Source organism: Lithobates pipiens, unplaced genomic scaffold (assembly GCF_037356315.1).
Source record: "Lithobates pipiens isolate NorthernLeopardFrog02 unplaced genomic scaffold, aLitPip1_a1.2 Scaffold_150, whole genome shotgun sequence".
In the NCBI taxonomy this organism is placed as follows: domain Eukaryota; kingdom Metazoa; phylum Chordata; class Amphibia; order Anura; family Ranidae; genus Lithobates; species Lithobates pipiens.
The window spans coordinates 190,296-209,678 of record NW_027507739.1 but is presented as its reverse complement, the minus strand read 5'-3'; the positions used below and the strand labels follow the sequence as shown (position 1 = coordinate 209,678).

General features: G+C 46.2%; 1 protein-coding gene across 1 annotated transcript in view; it reads right to left on the bottom strand.

The window, feature by feature from the left end:
* Nucleotides 1–16,799, bottom strand: part of LOC143981406 (fermitin family homolog 2-like) — a gene marked incomplete at its 3' end in the record, with an annotated part of 37,449 nt that extends 20,650 nt beyond the window's left edge. Inside the window, exons 1-2 of the mRNA XM_077479235.1 lie at nt 16,763–16,799; nt 16,101–16,331 (exon numbers count right to left, since the gene is read on the bottom strand). Of these exons, the coding sequence (XP_077335361.1) occupies nt 16,101–16,331; nt 16,763–16,799 (268 nt within the window). The remainder of the gene's footprint in view (nt 1–16,100; nt 16,332–16,762) is intronic.
* Nucleotides 16,800–19,383: the final 2,584 nt, after the last annotated feature.

Sequence of the window (19,383 nt, the reverse complement as noted above, 5' to 3'; positions counted from 1 at the left end):
CACCACCACATACCTTCCGCTTGAGTCACTGGAATTATTTTCCGATCCATATCAAGAGGACATTTCTGATGCGCAGCCACTCTTGGTATTGGATCAGGAAGAGGAGGTAGCAACAAGCGCTACTCAGCAGTCTGACGCCAGTACCCAGATCAGCCCAAGGAGGAGGTTGGTCCCCGGTGTTGCTGCCTACTCCGAGATCTCTACTTATAGCGGTGGGGAAGGTGACGTTGATGATGACGTGTCTAGTGATGTCACGTGGGTGCCCACAAGAGAGGAAGAGGAGGGGAGTTCAGAGGGAGATATGGACCAGCAGATAGGGAGGAGAAGCAGCAATGACTTACATTGCACAGCAGGGACAAAGCAGACTGCAAATGTATCAGGAGCGAGTCATCGACCATGTACGGTCACATCTGGCGCTCCCAGGACACCGGCACATGGCTCCGCAGTGTGGGCTTTTTTTAACGTGTCCGCTGCTGACAATAGCGTTGCCATCTGCAATCTTTGCAGTCAACGCGTTAGTCGCGGTAAGCCCAATACTCACCTAGGGACGACCGCCTTAAGAAGGCACATGAGCAGCCATCACCGAGCCCAGTGGGAGCAACGGAACACACAAAGCCACACTGCAGGCTCTCACCGTCCAGCCTCGTCTTCTACTTCTCCTTCTCCTCTCTCCTCACAATTGTCCTCCACTCCACCTTCCATCACGCCAAGCTCACATTTTTCTGCAAAAAGGCAGGCTTCCGTGGGCCTAATGTTTGAGCGTAAAAAAATGATGACGCCGGATAACCCTCTTGCCCAACGGTTGGCGGCTGGCTTGTCAGAACTCATAGCCCGCCAACTACTGCCATATAAACTGGTGGACTCGGAGGCCTTTCGCAAATTTGTGGCCATTGGAACACCACAATGGAAGGTCCCAGGAAGGAAGTATTTCTCAGAGAAGGGCATCCCAGAGCTATATGGCCATGTTCAGCGGCAAGTGAATGTATCTCTGGCACACAGTGTCGGTGCCAAGATACATCTGACCACAGACACGTGGTCTAGCAAACACGGGCAGGGAAGGTATATCAGTTTTACTGCCCACTGGGTGAACCTTCTGACGGCCGTCAAGCATGTAACCCGTGGCACCCGTGTAGATTTGGTTTTACCGCCACGGATTGCATGCAGGCCTGACTCTTCTTCTCCTCCTCCTACTCCATCCTCCTCCCTCTCCTCCTCAGCTGCCTCCTCCTTTTCCGCTGCTAGCGTCTCTTCCACTGCACCGCCCAAGCTCCCCAGAACCTATTCCACATGCCAGGTGAGACGTTGCCATGCCGTGCTGCGTCTGTTGTGCCTGGAAGCAAAGAGCCACACTGGCCCGGCACTCCTTTCAGCTTTGCGTTCACAGGCAGATGAGTGGCTAACACCGCTCAATTTGACAGTTGGTAAAGTGGTGTGTGACAACGGTGCCAATCTGCTTAGCGCATTGAAACAGGGCAAAATCACGCACGTGCCGTGCATGGCACACGTCTTAAACTTGGTCGTGCAGCGATTCCTTGTCAAATACCCTGGGGTCCAGGACATCTTGCGGCAGGCAAGGAAAATCTCGGCCCATTTCAGAAGATCTTACACGGCCATGGCTCGCCTTGCTGACATTCAGCGGCGACACCATCTGCCGGTCAGACGTCTTATTTGCGATTGCCCGACGCGATGGAACTCAACCTTCTATATGCTTGATAGGCTGCTCCAGCAGAAACGTGCAGTTAACGTCTACCTGTATGAACTCTGCGAAAGAAACGGTTCTGGGGAGCTGGGTTTTTTTTCACCGCGCCAGTGGCTGCTCATGCGCGACACATGCAGACTTCTGCGGCCATTTGAGGAGATCACCAAACTGGTCAGTCGCAGCCATGGCGCCATCAGTGACATGGTACCTTATGCCTTCTTTCTGGAGCGTGCATTGCGTCGTGTCATTGATCAGGCTGTGGAGGAGCAGGAGCGGGAAGATGAGGAAGTCGCAATGCTGGATGAATTCCCAGGGGGGGCTACTCTATCTGAGACAAGTCAACAACAGGAGTCTGATGAGGAGTCAGAGGAGGATGGTGCCGGGGCGGATGAGCAGGAGCAAGAAGAGCATGCTTTAAACCTTTCTGGGATCCCTGTTGTGCGAGGATGGGGAGAGGAGAATGAAGAGGACGACATTATCCTGGATGATGAGCAGGAGCCAGGCCACCACACCGCTTCCACTTTAGTGCAAATGGGGGCCTTCATGCTCCAGTGTTTTAATAGGGACCCCCGTATAAAAAGCATGAGGGTCAAGGACCAGTACTGGGTGGCAACGTACTTAGACCCCCGGTACAAACACAAAATGGCGGAAATGTTACCGCCGTCGCAGAGGGCTGTCAGAATGCAGCACTTCCAGGCCTTGCTTCGAGAAATGCTGCATTCTGCTTTTGCGTGCGCTGGCAGAGGAGCAATTCCCACTCCCAGAGAAGGATTTGCGGGTACCAATCCAACAGCGCCTGCAAGAAGAGGCCGGTTTGAAGATGTGTTGGTGACTTCGGATATGAGGTCATTCTTTCAGCCGACCCATCGACAGGTGTCATCCGGATCCAGCATCAGGGAACGCCTAGACCGTCAGGTGTCCGACTACATTGGGTTAACGGCCGATGTGGACGCTCTGAGGAGTGATGAACCCCTAGACTACTGGGTGGGCAGGCTTGACCTCTGGCCAGAGCTTGCCCAATTTGCAATCGAACTGTTGGCTTGCCCCTCATCCAGTGTCCTGTCCGAAAGGACGTTCAGCGCAGCAGGGGGGATTGTGACCGATAAGCGTACTCGCCTAGCTCACCACAGTGTTAACTACCTCACATTTCTAAAAATGAATGAGGCATGGATCTCGGAGGAATTCAACACATGTGATCAGTAGACCATGTATATGTCTATAAACAATTTTTGGAATCAAGCACACAGACCTTCTTAATTCATTTGGCTCACTTCCCTGACCCAAAAAAGCACACCGTACTATATGCCCCTACCCTCCTCTTTGAAGAGGTTGAGCGGTGTCATATTTCTACTGGGGCTGCTTATTATGAGGGGTTCCCACCATCCCTGTGCTGTGCTGACTTCCTCCTGGGTGTTCTTATTATGAGGGGCTCCCACCATCCCTGTGCTGTGCTGACTTCCTCCTGGGGGTTCTTATTATGAGGGGATCACACCATCCCTGTGCTGTGCTGACTTCCTCCTGGGGCTGCTTACGGTGCTGCTGTCAGCGCTGTATGTCACGGAGCTGCTGTCAGCGCTGTATGTCACGGAGCTGCTGTCAGCGCTGTATGTCACGGAGCTGCTGTCAGCGCTGTATGTCACGGAGCTGCTGTCAGCGCTGTATGTCACGGAGCTGCTGTCAGCGCTGTATGTCACGGAGCTGCTGTCAGCGCTGTATGTCACGGAGCTGCTGTCAGCGCTGTATGTCACGGAGCTGCTGTCAGCGCTGTATGTCACGGAGCTGCTGTCAGCGCTGTATGTCACGGAGCTGCTGTCAGCGCTGTATGTCACGGTGCTGCTGTCAGCGCTGTATGTCACGGAGCTGCTGTCAGCGCTGTATGTCACGGAGCTGCTGTCAGTGCTGTATGTCACGGAGCTGCTGTCAGCGCTGTATGTCACGGTGCTGCTGTCAGCGCTGTATGTCACGGAGCTGCTGTCAGCGCTGTATGTCACGGAGCTGCTGTCAGCGCTGTATGTCACGGAGCTGCTGTCAGCGCTGTATGTCACGGAGCTGCTGTCAGCGCTGTATGTCACGGAGCTGCTGTCAGCGCTGTATGTCACGGTGCTGATGTCAGTGCTCTGTATTACGGTGCTGCTGTCAGTGCTCTGTATCTCCTGCACCCTCTTGTTTGCCTACCCTGGTCCCTGACCTTCCCTCTCCTCCATTGCCTTCATTAGCTCCATAGTCCTGAATTGTCAGAACAATTTCCCAAATAAAAAAAAAATGCTTGTAGTTATCGATCCCAAATTCACCTCATACATGTATTATGCTATTGTCCAGGTGGTGGGACTACGTGCTACCCCCTAATAATTACCCCGTGGCCGCAAATTCGACCTAAAGGTTTGCGAAATTCGCCTCCCATTGAAGTCAATGGAGCCCGCGGCGAACGGTCGTTTTCGCGAACGTTTGTGTCCGTTCGCGTTTCGCGTTCGCGAAACGTCCCGTCGGAAGTTCGTCCATCACTATAGAAGATAATAATGAGGATGATATTAAAAAGAGGATATTAATGATGAGGAGATTACTAATGATATTAGTATAAAATGATATTGATGATAATAAGAATGATATCAATAATAATTATATTAATAAAAATAATGGTGATGTGTCATTAAAAGATCATCTTAATGATGATATAAAATGAGAACAATGATCATTTATATCATTGATATTAATAAGAATAATCACAAGGATTATAAAAAAATAAATATAGTTATCCCCAATATCATTATTAAAAACAAAATGATGATATTGCTGATGTTATTATGGTTATTAATAAAAAGAAATTCGAGACGATGATGAAAAATAATAATGGGAATATTATTATAGATAAAATGACCCGAATGACAACAATGACATTAAGGATAATGAATAATAATAATAATAATAATAATGTGGAAAATAATGGGAATAATAATAATGGGAATAATAATAATAATGGGAATAATAATAATAATAATGGGAATAATAATAATAATAATGTGGATAATAATAATAATGGGAATAATAATAATAATGGGAATAATAATAATGGGAATAATAATAATAATGGGAATAATAATAATAATGTGGATAATAATAATAATAATGGGAATAATAATAATAATGGGAATAATAATAATAATGGGAATAATAATAATGGTGATGTGTCATTAAAAATCTTGATGATATAAAATGAGAACAATGATATTATTGATAAACCGGATAATAAAAATTATTCATAACAATATTAAGGATATTGATAATCATATTTACAATAATGATGATATTAGAGATAATTATATTAATAATAGGAACATCGATACCGATTATGATTTCAGTATATTAATGATAAAGATAATATAATAATCATCATTTATATCATTGATATTAATAAGCATAATCACAAGGATTATAAAAAAATATATATATAGTTATCCCCAATATCATGGTTATTAAAAACAAAATGATATTGCTGATGTTATTATGGTTATTAAGTAAAAAGATATTAGAGACGATGATATGAACGATGATGAAAAATAATAATGGGAATAATAATAATAATAATGGGAATAAAAATAATGGGGATGAGAATAATAATGGGGATATTATTGGTGATGAGAATAATAATGGGGTGTTCTGCGGCTCTCTTCTCTCAGGCGGGGTCCTCCTTTAATTCCCTGGAATGTTTTCTAACTCGGCACCGATTGAGAAATCACATTTTTAAGCAAACAGAAGATTTCGAGAGCCGGGTCAATGGCCCGGAATGCAAAGATTTAACATGTTTAGTATTTAAACTGGCATTGGAAGGAATTCCTGAAAAGGCCTTGGAAAAATCCCCAAACAGACGAGGCATTTGCAACGCAGGAAATACGGAGCGTTAAATCACGTCGTCTCCATCAGAAGTGACAACACAAAAGCTCAATTGGGAGACCAAGAAAGTGTCATCACCCTGTGACAGGAAGTGCTGAACAATGGCGGTCCTGGCAGGATCATCGGGGAATTTTTTTTGACATTTATATTTTGAAAGACTCAAAAATACTTTTTAATTGACATGAAGCTGAGAAAGGCGCAGATGACGTTCCAATACAGGAAAGGGTTATGTGCAGTTCCAGTGCAGGGGATAAAACGATGATCTGCTCATCAGCATTGTGATTGTTCATTATACTGGCGATAAGGAAACACTCGGATGTGGGCACTTCCTCCCCTACTGGAGGGACTTGTATCCGCTGGCAGGGCTTTGATGTCCCTGTATGGGGGGGATGGGCTGCTAAATCTGTTCTATGACCGAGCTTCAAAGGCTGCGCCCCTCTCCTCCCAACAGACACCTGATCTATCCCTTCTGTGTGTGGCCTGACCGATGACGCAGATCTGGCTGTTATGTCTACGGTGGTCATCCTCGCCCATTATACAGATTTGTATCAAACCAAAGTCACCGGCATCGGGGAACAAGCGAACCGCGACGCTGAACCCCCAATGGACGCAATTCATGAATCCCACCCATCGCGCCCAAGTGTCTGACATTTCCCCCATCCCGCCATGGGGACCCAACCCTGACCTCCCTTATACACACCTCACCCCCATCCCACTACCGGGACCCAACCCTGTCCCTCACCCCCCCATGCCGCTATGGGGACCCAACCCTGTCCCTCACCCCCCCATGCTGCTATGGGGACCCAACCCTGTCCTTCACCCCCCCCCCATGCCGCTATGGGGACCCAACCCTGTCCCTCACACCCCCCCCCATGCCGCTATGGGGACCTAACCCTGTCCCTCACCCCCCCCCATGCCGCTATGGGGACCCAACCCTGTCCCTCACCCCCCCATTCTGCTATGGGGACCCAACCCTGTCCCTCACCCCCCCATTTCGCTATGGGGACCCAACCCTGTCCCTCACCCCCCCATTTCGCTATGGGGACCCAACCCTGTCCCTCACCCCCCCATGCCGCTATGGGGACCCAACCCTGTCCCTCACCCCCCCCCATGCCGCTATGGGGACCCAACCCTGTCCCTCACCCCACCCCATGCCGCTATGGGGACCCAACCCTGTCCCTCACCCCACCCCATGCCGCTATGGGGACCCAACCCTGTCCCTCACCCCACCCCATGCCGCTATGGGGACCCAACCCTGTCCCTCACCCCCCCCCATGCCGCTATGGGGACCCAACCCTGTCCCTCACCCCCCCCCCATTCCGCTATGGGGACCCAACCCTGTCCCTCACCCCCCCCATTCCGCTATGGGGACCCAACCCTGTCCCTCACCCCCCCATTCCGCTATGGGGGCCCAACCCTGTCCCTCACCCCCCCATTCCGCTATGGGGGCCCAACCCTGTCCCTCACCCCCCCATTCCGCTATGGGGACCCAACCCTGTCCCTCACCCCCCCATTCCGCTATGGGGACCCAACCCTGTCCCTCACCCCCCCATTCCGCTATGGGGACCCAACCCTGTCCCTCACACCCCCATGCCGCTATGGGGACCCAACCCTGTCCCTCACCCCCCCATGCCGCTATGGGGACCCAAACCTATCCCTCACCCCCCATGCTGCTATGGGGACCCAACCCTGTCCCTCACACCCCCATGCCGCTATGGGGACCCAACCCTGTCCCTCACATCCCCATGCCGCTATGGGGACCCAAACCTGACCCTCACCCCCCCATGCCGCTATGGGGACCCAAACCTGACACTCACCCCCCCATTCCGCTATGGGGACCCAACCCTGACCCTCACCCCCCCATGCCGCTATGGGGACCCAACCCTGACCCTCAAATACATCTCACTACCCAATCCCACTACCGGGACCCAACCCCGGCTGTCAACCTATATACACCTCATCCCCCCATGATGCTATGGGGACTCAACCCCGACCCTCATTATATACACCTCACCCCCCCATGCCACTATGGGGACCCAACCCTGACCCTCATTATATACACCTCACCCCCATCCCACTACCAGGGCCCAACCCTGACCCTCAACCCCCCATGCCGCTATGGGGACCCAAACCTGACCCTCATATACATCTCACTCCCCAATGCCACTACCGGGACCCAACACCGACTGTCAACATATATACACTTCATCCCACCGTGCCGCTATGGGGACTCAACCCTGACCCTCATTATATACACCTCATCCCCCCCATGCCGCTATGGGGACCCAACCTTAACCCTCATTATATACACCTTATCCCTCATCCCACTACTGGGATCCAACCCTGACCGTCATCATATATACCTCATCCCCCTCATGGCGCTATTGAGGAACCAACCCTGACCCTCATTGTATACACCCAATCCAGCTATCGGACCCAACCAGACACTCATAACACCTCACCCCGCTATGGGGACCCAACCCTGACATCATATACACCTCATCACCCCCATACTGCTATGGGGACATGTCCTTGACCTTAATTATATACACCACATTCTGCTTTGGGGGCCCAACCTTGACCCTCATTGTATACACCCCACCCTGCTATGGGGACCCAACCCTGACCCTCATTGTATACACCTCATCCCAATATGGGGACCCAACCCTGACCACCATTATATACACCTCATCCCAATATGGGGACCCAACCCTGACCACCATTATATACACCTCATCCATCAGCAATATGGGGCCTGGCCCTGACCCGCATCATATATACCTCATCCCACTATGGAGATCAATCTGACCTTCATTATATACACACACACACCTCATCCTGCTATGGGGACCCGGCCCTGACCCTCGTATACACCTCATCCCCCCTCATTCCGCTATGGGGGCCCAACTCTAACCTTCATTATATACACCTGCCCTCCCATCACTCATTATATAATGTACATCACACCCCCCCCCCCCCCATCCTGCTATTGGGGCTGTCCCTGACCATTATATACACCCCATCCGGCTATGGGGGCCCAACGCTGACCCATATTATATACACCTTACCCCCCCCACCCAATCCTACGGGGGACCTGTCCCTGACCCTTGTTATATACCCCTCATCCTCCATCCCCCACTAAATACACCCTTCCTAGGATGACACTGCACACCTCCTGCTCGTGTATAGACCTTGTACATCGATAATTGGATTGAAGTAAGAAATCCCGGAGGAGCCGATCTGTCTGGAAACAGAGAGACTGAACAATATCAACAGATACAAACGGCTGACAGATCACCAAACCTTCCAGCCAGAAACCCGAGAGTCCCCTGGGGTCTTCTAGAGAATTCCTCTTCCTGGAGAAGCCGAATCGCAAACCGTACAAAATACAGAGAGAGCGCCAGACCAAAACCGAAGAGGCCAAGATCAATTTATTGGTAGATCGGTCAGACAAAAAACAGCCAACATGTTTCGGGGGAATAATCACCCCTCCCCCCCCTTCATCAGGGCTCAACACAGGATAAACCTCGGATGGACTCAGATCTTTATTGGAATTATTAAATCGAAACTTCACTCAAAAAAAAATAAATAAAAATGAAGTGCTGTTGGTTCCCTTCCTCCCCGACGGTAACAGAGTCAAGCAGCCCATAGATTATGCAGTTTTCTTTCCTACCCGCATTTTTGAACCGAGTTCTACCAGCGTGTGTGACGGACTTGAGATTTCCCCTCAATTTTTTTTTTTTTTGTTTAATGCAAGAAGGGAAATCTCTCCGTCCGCCGACATAAACACACTTGAGTTGATTGCGGCTCCTCCACGTTGCGAGGAGCCTTGGTATGCCAGACATCCAGATGATAGTGTAGTAGAGCAACTGTTCCTCAGGCCGGGAAAGGTCAGCCAATAGAGCCGCCATTGTTCCCCGCACAATCCCCGTTCTGTGAGAGCCATACATTCTTACAGTCCTCGCCCCAAGAGGGGGGCCTCGCCCCCCCCCGAAACACAATGTCACCCACTATGCCTCCGACCGGCCCCACCACCGCTCTACACAATTGGCTCTACACAATCCAGCTCATTAAACACAACCCCATTCACAGGAGATCAATCGGTACAAGAGAGAGAGACCCGAATCCCAATGAAGACGCACACAGACACGGGATTTCACTTTTTATGATGACATTACGACCCCCGGCCTCTAATCCATACACAGACAAAAGGAACGTCAAGAGAAAAATCAATTGGCTCCAGGACTCCGTCTACGACCATCAATGATCTGGTTAGGAAGCACGTGCCCCCCCCCCCCCCACCCTACCCCTCACCCCCGCCCCAGTCTACAATACTCGGTAGAGGACTCCTGGGGAAAAAAAAAAAAAAAAATGGGCTCCAGAAATGGATCCAGGTACTACATACACTCAACACCCCGAATAAGTGAGCCTTGGACACACACACACCGGCAATTCTGACAGATGTGTCCAAAACTATTGTGGTCAAACCAGAGAGGTCCCGGAGAGGAGGCCCCATCCACACCTCAGTGCTTTGTAGCAACACAGTGTTGGAGAAGAAAAAAATAAATAAATAAATAAATAAAAAATTGATTATTCTCTATGGAGATGGTTCACATCTCACCTGAAGCTCAAAAACTTTCTGAAGCTATTTTTTGTAGCTCGAACCAGGCAGATTTGTGCATTTTATTTTTTTAAGCATTTTTTGTTGTCCCATAGAAAAGCACAGAAATTCTTGATATGTTGAGAATAAAAAAAAAAAAAAAAAAAAAAAAACCACAAATACCAATAATAATACTAATAATAATAATAATAATAAGTAGTAATAATAATAATAATAATAATAATAATAATAATAATAATCCCTTACCCCCAACCCTATTTGAATTTGAGCAAAAAATAAATAAATATTATTAATACATATTATTATTATATTTTATATTTTATGTATTTTTATGATTTTATTTTCTTTTTATGCTCAAATTCAAATAGGGTCAGGGGTTAGGATTAAGCTTAGGGGTAAGGTTTTTATTATTATTATTATTATTATTATTATTATTAATAAACCCTTACCCCTAAGCTTAATCCTAACCCTATTTGAATTTGAGCAAAAAAATAAAAAAGATCATAAAAAAAATACAATAATAATAATCCTTACTCCTAACCCGACCCTAAAATGAACCCCTAAACCCGAATAAAAAAAAAAATTATAAGATAGATAGATAGATGAAAAGCTGAAAAAAAAAAAATAGCAACAGATGAAACGGATGATTTTTATTTCACTGTTGGCTACTAAAATAAATACCCACCAAAGCTCAAAACATGTTCCAAAAACGCATACAAATGCCCAAAAAAAAAAAAAAAATAAATAAATAAAAAAATGCAAAACTCGGTAAATACAGCCTTATGCCCTGTACACATGCACGGAAAGGGTCCGATCGGATTATATTGTCGGAAAATCCGATAGCGTGTGGGCTCTATCGGACTTTTTCCATCGAAAATTCAGATGAGAAAAAAAAAAAAAAAAAAATTGAGAGCAGGATCTAAAATTTTTCCGACAAAAAAAAAAATAAAAAATAATCTGATCTGACTTTTTCCGATCGTTTGTAGAGAATTCCGATCAGACAGACAAAGTACCACGCGAGTTCAGATCAAAATTACGAGACCAAAGCTATTGGCTAGTAGCCTCAAGGTAGTCCCGTCGCACGGAACGAACATCACCTCGTTCCGAACGAACGGATTTTCCGACAACTTTGTCCGACCGTGTGTATGCAACACCAGTTTCAGAAAAAATCCGATGGATTTTGTGGTCGGAATTTTCCTGACCGTGTGTACGGGGCATAAAGGATGCGGGTGCTGGACTTTAACATTTTGTCTGTCAAACAGGAGTTGCTTGTTGGGTTTGACCAACTAGTCCTCAGCGGCTCTACCCACAAAGTGGTGGCCCTTCCAAAGGGTTGATGGCCTTCAAAATGGATTAATCCAACACAAGTCAACAAAAAGGCACCAGATCATCTGAAGGCCCCACTCGCACCGCAGCGTTTTTGTAGCTTGAAGCCTCGAGGCTACAAAACGCTGGAGAGGAGAGAAAAAATAAAAATAAAAAAAGGGAAGCAATTATTCTCTATGGAGATGGTTCACATCTCCACTCCAAAACGCCCGAAGCTCAAACAAGTTCTGGAACTTTTTTTTAATTTTTTTAGGCAGATTTGGGCATTTTTCTGATACTGATTAAAGGGGTTTCCCCCCCCCCCCCCTAAAAAAGGGCTGGCACATTATGATCTATAATCTGTCATCTTAATGTTGATTTCAAACCAGAGAGGTGACAGTTTTGCTACAAAGACCTGTAACCTGTGCTCACAGCTAAAACTCCAACCTCAGTACAACAGGAACATTTCCTAGGGATACAGAAGGGTTTATATTCATAGCACTCTACATATACTGTACATTCACATCGGTTCCTGGACACAGGAGCTTACAATCCAAGATTCCTATCTCCCCAACTGGCACACAGGCAGCCTCGCCCGTGGCCCCAACAGGCAGCCTCGCCCGTGGCCCCAACAGGCAGCCTCGCCCGTGGCCCCAACAGGCAGCCTCGCCCGTGGCCCCAACAGGCAGCCTCGCCCGTGGCCCCAACAGGCAGCCTCGCCCGTGGCCCCAACAGGCACACAGGCAGCCTCGCCCGTGGCCCCAACAGGCACACAGGCAGCCTCGCCCGTGGCCCCAACAGGCACACAGGCAGCCTCGCCCGTGGCCCCAACAGGCACACAGGCAGCCTCGCCCGTGGCCCCAACAGGCACACAGGCAGCCTCCCAACTCCTGGGAGTGAACAATAGTGTCACATTCCAGATCCCCAGCGTTGTAAGGTTCCTTTTGGTCTATGGGGCCCCTTTCCAACCATTGCACATCTGCCTCAACATAAAGCACACAGATTACTGGGAGAGGGGGAGGGGGAGGGGACAGGAGGCAAGCAAGGCTTAAAGACCCGGTTATCTGTTGCAGGGCCTCAGAATGTAGAATGTAAACAAAGGCGTTTGGGTAAAAATGACCGGGGATAACTTATGTCTCCAACAATAAACCGAATATAGAGAGAAGTGGGTGTTAACCTCTACCCCCTAATTTCCTTCACCACAGGCCCTGGCAGAAGCTGCTAATGGGCTCTGGCGTTGTGACAACAGTTGCTCAAAGTATTGTACAATCGCTTATTTTTGGATCCACCCAAGGCAAGGCAAAGTGAGAGCACATTTCTGTCCTAATAAGGGAGACACAGGGAATGTAGACATGTATAATGGCATCTTCAGCGCTTTACCTAAATGTATATAAAAGGTGTAGACAGAATTTAGATTACTGGAATGCTTTATGAATGTGACCCCCCCCCCCCCCCCCTCACCCCCGGGGGCTATGCCATAGTTCTGTTTCCAGCCAGTACACACTCTTCACTTGGTTTAGGGGTTGATGTTCCATATTTTGTTTATTATATTTCATCGAAAAATTGGCACATGCTCCCTCTAGTGGTCATCCAGAAAGATGAGCTGATCCAGACACAATTACCAATGTCAGAGGTTACATTTCTAAACAGGGAACTTTGTTTGAGTCCAATTAGACCTGAAGAAGGGGGGGAATTTAGGCCCTCAAAACATGTTTTTGTCTTTTTGTGGTTAGTCGTGATATTAAAAGGACTTTGGATTCCTGATGTTTGGCACTATTTAAGCTGCCCATGCATGCTTTAAATTTCTCCCGTTTAGCCCCTTTTGATTCCACCATCCACACTAAAGCAAGTGCAGCTAGGGGAACGTCCGCTGCCGATGGTTGTATACAGCAGCTTCAACTTCAGCGGCTGAGGAGTATATGAACAGTGCTTGAATCCGATTGGATACAAGCTTTGTTTGGTAGATCATTTTCAGACCAGGTTCATCAACAAAAAAAAAAAAAAAAAAAAAAAAGTCAGCTTTTGTTGGAGCAGAGAGTTGCCAACAGAGACGCCCATAGCGTGAACTGGAGCAGTGAATGGCCAAGTCAACACTTAGATTCTCAAGTTTGGCACCATTTCGGGTTGTTCCCAGGTTGGCGGAGAGCTGCTGAACCCAAGTCATTGGCCTCAACCAGTGACTCCCTCCTTACGGGTTAAAGATCTGTATCCAGCATCTCCAACTCCCCTTAAATTTTTGTTTTACTGTCTATGTCCACTGACAGAAAAGGCAATAGGATGGCTTAAATTTCATAGTCATCAGAAAAGTAGGACACTTACAGGGGCAACTGTCAAGACAACATTTCCCCTCATTTGGAGAGATTCCCCCCTCAATTCCTTTTGTGTCTTGGAGGACAGGAAGTTCTCCCCAACAGGAAAGATGGCAACTAATAATAAATAACCCAACAACAAGGACTTTAACCATTGCCTACTGGTTCCAAGATTAAAAGAAAAAGATACAGTAGCTATGCTTTTAATACAAGACGTACGATTGCCACATAGACATGAGATTCTTGTCCAATCAAAGATGGACACCACTGACTGGTCACTGCCAGGAAAATAAAATAAACTCTTCTTCATCGGACATGTCAGAAAACCAGTTACCTACAATGTCTAAATCGGCCCATGAATGGATAGAATTTCGAAGTAAAAGTCTTAAGAAAATTTGTATGAAAATTCTCAGAACATTTATGGTTTTGTTTGAAAGCTTTTGTTTGCTTTTCATTTTAAAAATTTTGGAATGAATGGCCTTTACCCAACAAAAACCACATACACTGGAAAGGTTTTCTCAAAACACATTTCTGACAACCTGCTCCTTGGAACGTGAACCCTATTAGAAAAATTATTAAACTTTCTTAGAACTTTTCCCCCCCAAGAATGTTCAGTCGAAATTCTACCCATCTATTGCCAACTTTAGACTGTCTGTGTCAACGTAAGCCAATTACATCCCTTTTTCTCTCTCCTAGCTCTCGGTTTGAACCAATGGCTGACGACTGCCTGGACGACGCCTGATCCAAAACACAACCAATTCACTCCAAAGTTTTTTGCCTAAACTGCCTGGGTCATTGACACCAACCAATCACATCCCTGCTTTCTCTCTCCCAGCTCGCTCCCAGGGGAACCCAACACCTGATCACTGCCAAGAACAACTCATGATCGGTCAAACATCAATTCCCTCCAACATCTGCGCACACCTTTAAACTGTCCATGTTGTTCATGCTAGCTGATCATATGCTCGCTTCTCCCTCCTGGCTCATGGGTAAACCCAATGGATGGTCTACTAGGAACAACGTATGAGGCCAAAAACCAACTACCTTCAAAGTCTACGGCCATCTTTGGTCTGCAGGTTTCGTTCACTCTAGGCCAGTGATGGTGAACCTTGGCACCCCAGATGTTTTGGAACTACATTTCCCATGATGCTCTGGCACTCTGCAGTGTACTGGAGCATCATGGGAAATGTAGTTCCAAAACATCTGGGGTGCCAAGGTTCGCCATCACTGCTCTAGGCAATCACAGTCTCGCTTTCTCTGTCCCAGCTCCCAGAGGAACCCAATGCCCGATTCAATTCTAAGCACAACTCATGATCGGTCAAACATCAAATTTCCTCCAATATCTGCGGATACCTTTATCCTGTCCATGCTAGCTGATCACATTTTCTTACTCCCGCCTACTGGATGAACTCAATGGATGGTCATCACTAGGAACAACTTCTGATCTGACAGGTCAAAAACCAACTACCTTCAAAAGTCTATGACCATCTTTGGACTGTCTGTGTCTATGTTAACACATCACAGCCTTCCCTTCTCCCTCCTGACCACTGGGCAAACCCAATGGATGGTCTACTAAGAACAATGTGTGAGGTCAAAAACCATCTTAAAAGTCTACGGACATCTTTGGACTGTTGGTTTCCTTCACACTGGACAAAAACACATCCTCGCTTTCAATCTCCCAGCTGAACGCATAACGCCTGAACACCGTCAAGAACCACTCATGATCGGTCAAACATCAGTTCCCTCCAATGTCTGCCAACACCTTTAGACTGTCCAGGTTGTTCATGCTAGCTGAACACATACTCCTTTACCTCCAGGCAAACCCAATGAATGAACATTACCAGGAACAACTCCTGATCTGACAGGTCAAAAACCATCTCCTGTCAAAGTTTACAACTGTTTGTGTTCTTCAGGATAGCCAATCACATTCTCGCTTTCTCTTTTCCATGGAACATTGAGAAAAGGAAAGATAAAAAATAAATAAAAAAAAATACCACACCAAGCCGATTTACATCACTAAAGCCATAAGGACAGCCAGAGAAGATTCCTTCCTGAGGCCTTTGGATAAATAAGAACCCAACATAGTTCAGTTATATAAAGGAAACCAGTTTGGCCCACACCAGTGTGAGATATTTGCCAACTCTACGTTATTTGGTCTCTCTTGTTGACACAGAACAGCCTGTAAACATTACTTTGTTAACCAAATACATCAAAATGTAAGAGCGGCCCACCGGGGCAGCAACTGGGTGTCCATTTCCCACCTTCCAGTCCTACTTACTGAAAGTCTTGCAGATGTCAGAGACAGCTTTGAAGACTCGGTCGGAGAAGTTCACTTTCACCTTCACGTATTTCATGTTGGGCAGCTGCAGCCGGAGCAGTTTGTGCTGTGGGGTGAACTGGAGCTTGGCATCAGCCTGGATACCATACTTGTCGAGGGTCCAGTGCGTCTTCAGGAGCCACGTCTTCTTCTCCCACCATAATGCGTGATCAGACCAGTCTTTCTTTACATCTGAAAAGAAAAAAACGCAATTAACACATTTATAAATTCACACGCTACTGTGTCCACAAATATATTCTTGTTTTGTACGAATATATAAAGAGATGACGACACTTTCTTGCCAATCTATTACTTTACAGCGGGTAATGTACAGGTTTACTTAATTTTTTAATTGCCCATTTACCGTTTTATTAGCCTGGTTGTAACCGAGCACTACAGACAACTTTCTGGTTTCTGCAGATTACAAATACAGGTCTACAGAATGTCCCGCCATCGACTGAAGCAATGTGGCACATGTGGCCAGCTTTCACCCAATAGCAGCGCATTAATCTCCTCTTCCGTGACAACTCAGAGTGACACCAAACAGACAAAAATGCTTTAAGGAGAATTTTCAGCATATCTAAACAGAAGAAAGCACATTGCCCATGTACTGCCAATCCTACCAGAAGCTCGACTGGCTAAGTCAACCTTTCTCAACATCGAGGATCCCCACGAGTGGTCAGTGGAGAAAGGTCTGCTTACTGTGATGATCAGTGTCGTGCCACCTTACACTGGTAGTCAATAAAATGCTCCCTTACAATGATGGTCAGCAAAGAAGGGCACTCTTACACTAGTGATTAGAGAAAAAGTCAGTGGAAGGACTCCATTCCAATTGTGGTCAGAGGAAAGAATGCTCCTTACATTGGTGATGAGTGGGAAGAATGTTCCTTACATTGGTGATCAGTGAGAAGAATGTTCCTTACATTGGTGATCAGTGAGAAGAATGTTCCTTACATTGGTGATCAGTGAGAAGAATGTTCCTTACATTGGTGATCAGTGAGAAGAATGTTCCTTACATTGGTGATCAGTGAGAAGAATGTTCCTTACATTGGTGATCAGTGGGAAGAATGTTCCTTACATTGGTGATCAGTGAGAAGAATGTTCCTTACATTGGTGATCAGTGAGAAGAATGTTCCTTACATTGGGGATCAGTGAGAAGAATGTTCCTTACATTGGTGATCAGTGAGAAGAATGTTCCTTACATTGGTGATCAGTGAGAAGAATGTTCCTTACATTGGTGATCAGTGAGAAGAATGTTCCTTACATTGGTGATCAGTGAGAAGAATGTTCCTTACATTGGTGGTCAGTGAGAAGAATGTTCCTTACATTGGTGATCAGTGAGAAGAATGTTCCTTACATTGGTGATCAGTGAGAAGAATGTTCCTTACATTGGTGATCAGTGAGAAGAATGTTCCTTACATTGGTGATCAGTGAGAAGAATGTTCCTTACATTGGTGATCAGTGGGAAGAATGTTCCTTACATTGGTGATCAGTGAGAAGAATGTTCCTTACATTGGTGATCAGTGAGAAGAATGTTCCTTACATTGGTGATCAGTGAGAAGAATGTTCCTTACATTGGGGATCAGTGAGAAGAATGTTCCTTACATTGGTGATCGGTGGGAAGAATGTTCCTTACATTGGTGATCAGTGAGAAGAATGTTCCTTACATTGGTGATCAGTGAGAAGAATGTTCCTTACATTGGTGATCAGTGAGAAGAATGTTCCTTACATTGGTGATCAGTGAGAAGAATGTTCCTTACATTGGTGATCAGTGAGAAGAATGTTCCTTACATTGGTGATCAGTGAGAAGAATGTTCCTTACATTGGTGATCGGTGAGAAGAATGTTCCTTACATTGGTGATCGGTGAGAAGAATGTTCCTTACATTGGTGATCGGTGAGAAGAATGTTCCTTACATTGGTGATCGGTGAGAAGAATGTTCCTTACATTGGTGATCAGTGAGAAGAATGTTCCTTACATTGGTGATCAGTGGGAAGAATGTTCCGTACAAGTGGGAAGAATGTTCTTTACATTGGTGATCAGTGGGAAGAATGTTCCTTACATTGGTGATCAGTGAGAAGAATGTTCCTTACATTGGTGATCAGTGAGAAGAATGTTCCTTACATTGGTGATCAGTGAGAAGAATGTTCCTTACATTGGTGATCAGTGGGAAGAATGTTCCTTACATTGGTGATCAGTGGGAAGAATGTTCCTTACATTGGTGATCAGTGGGAAGAATGTTCCTTACATTGGTGATCAGTGGGAAGAATGTTCCTTACATTGGTGATCAGTGAGAAGAATGTTCCTTACATTGGTGATCAGTGAGAAGAATGTTCCTTACATTGGTGATCAGTGAGAAGAATGTTCCTTACATTGGTGGTCAGTGAGAAGAATGTTCCTTACATTGGGGATCAGTGAGAAGAATGTTCCTTACATTGGTGATCAGTGAGAAGAATGTTCCTTACATTGGTGATCAGTGAGAAGAATGTTCCTTACATTGGTGATCAGTGAGAAGAATGTTCCTTACATTGGTGATCAGTGAGAAGAATGTTCCTTACATTGGTGATCAGTGAGAAGAATGTTCCTTACATTGGTGGTCAGTGAGAAGAATGTTCCTTACATTGGTGATCAGTGAGAAGAATGTTCCTTACATTGGGGATCAGTGAGAAGAATGTTCCTTACATTGGTGATCGGTGGGAAGAATGTTCCTTACATTGGTGATCAGTGAGAAGAATGTTCCTTACATTGGTGGTCAGTGAGAAGAATGTTCCTTACATTGGTGATCAGTGAGAAGAATGTTCCTTACATTGGTGATCAGTGAGAAGAATGTTCCTTACATTGGTGATCAGTGAGAAGAATGTCCCTTACATTGGTGATCAGTGAGAAGAATGTTCCTTACATTGGTGATCAGTGAGAAGAATGTTCCTTACATTGGTGATCAGTGAGAAGAATGTTCCTTACATTGGTGATCGGTGAGAAGAATGTTCCTTACATTGGTGATCGGTGAGAAGAATGTTCCTTACATTGGTGATCAGTGGGAAGAATGTTCCGTACAAGTGGGAAGAATGTTCTTTACATTGGTGATCAGTGAGAAGAATGTTCCTTACATTGGTGATCAGTGAGAAGAATGTTCCTTACATTGGTGATCAGTGAGAAGAATGTTCCTTACATTGGTGATCAGTGAGAAGAATGTTCCTTACATTGGTGATCAGTGGGAAGAATGTTCCTTACATTGGTGATCAGTG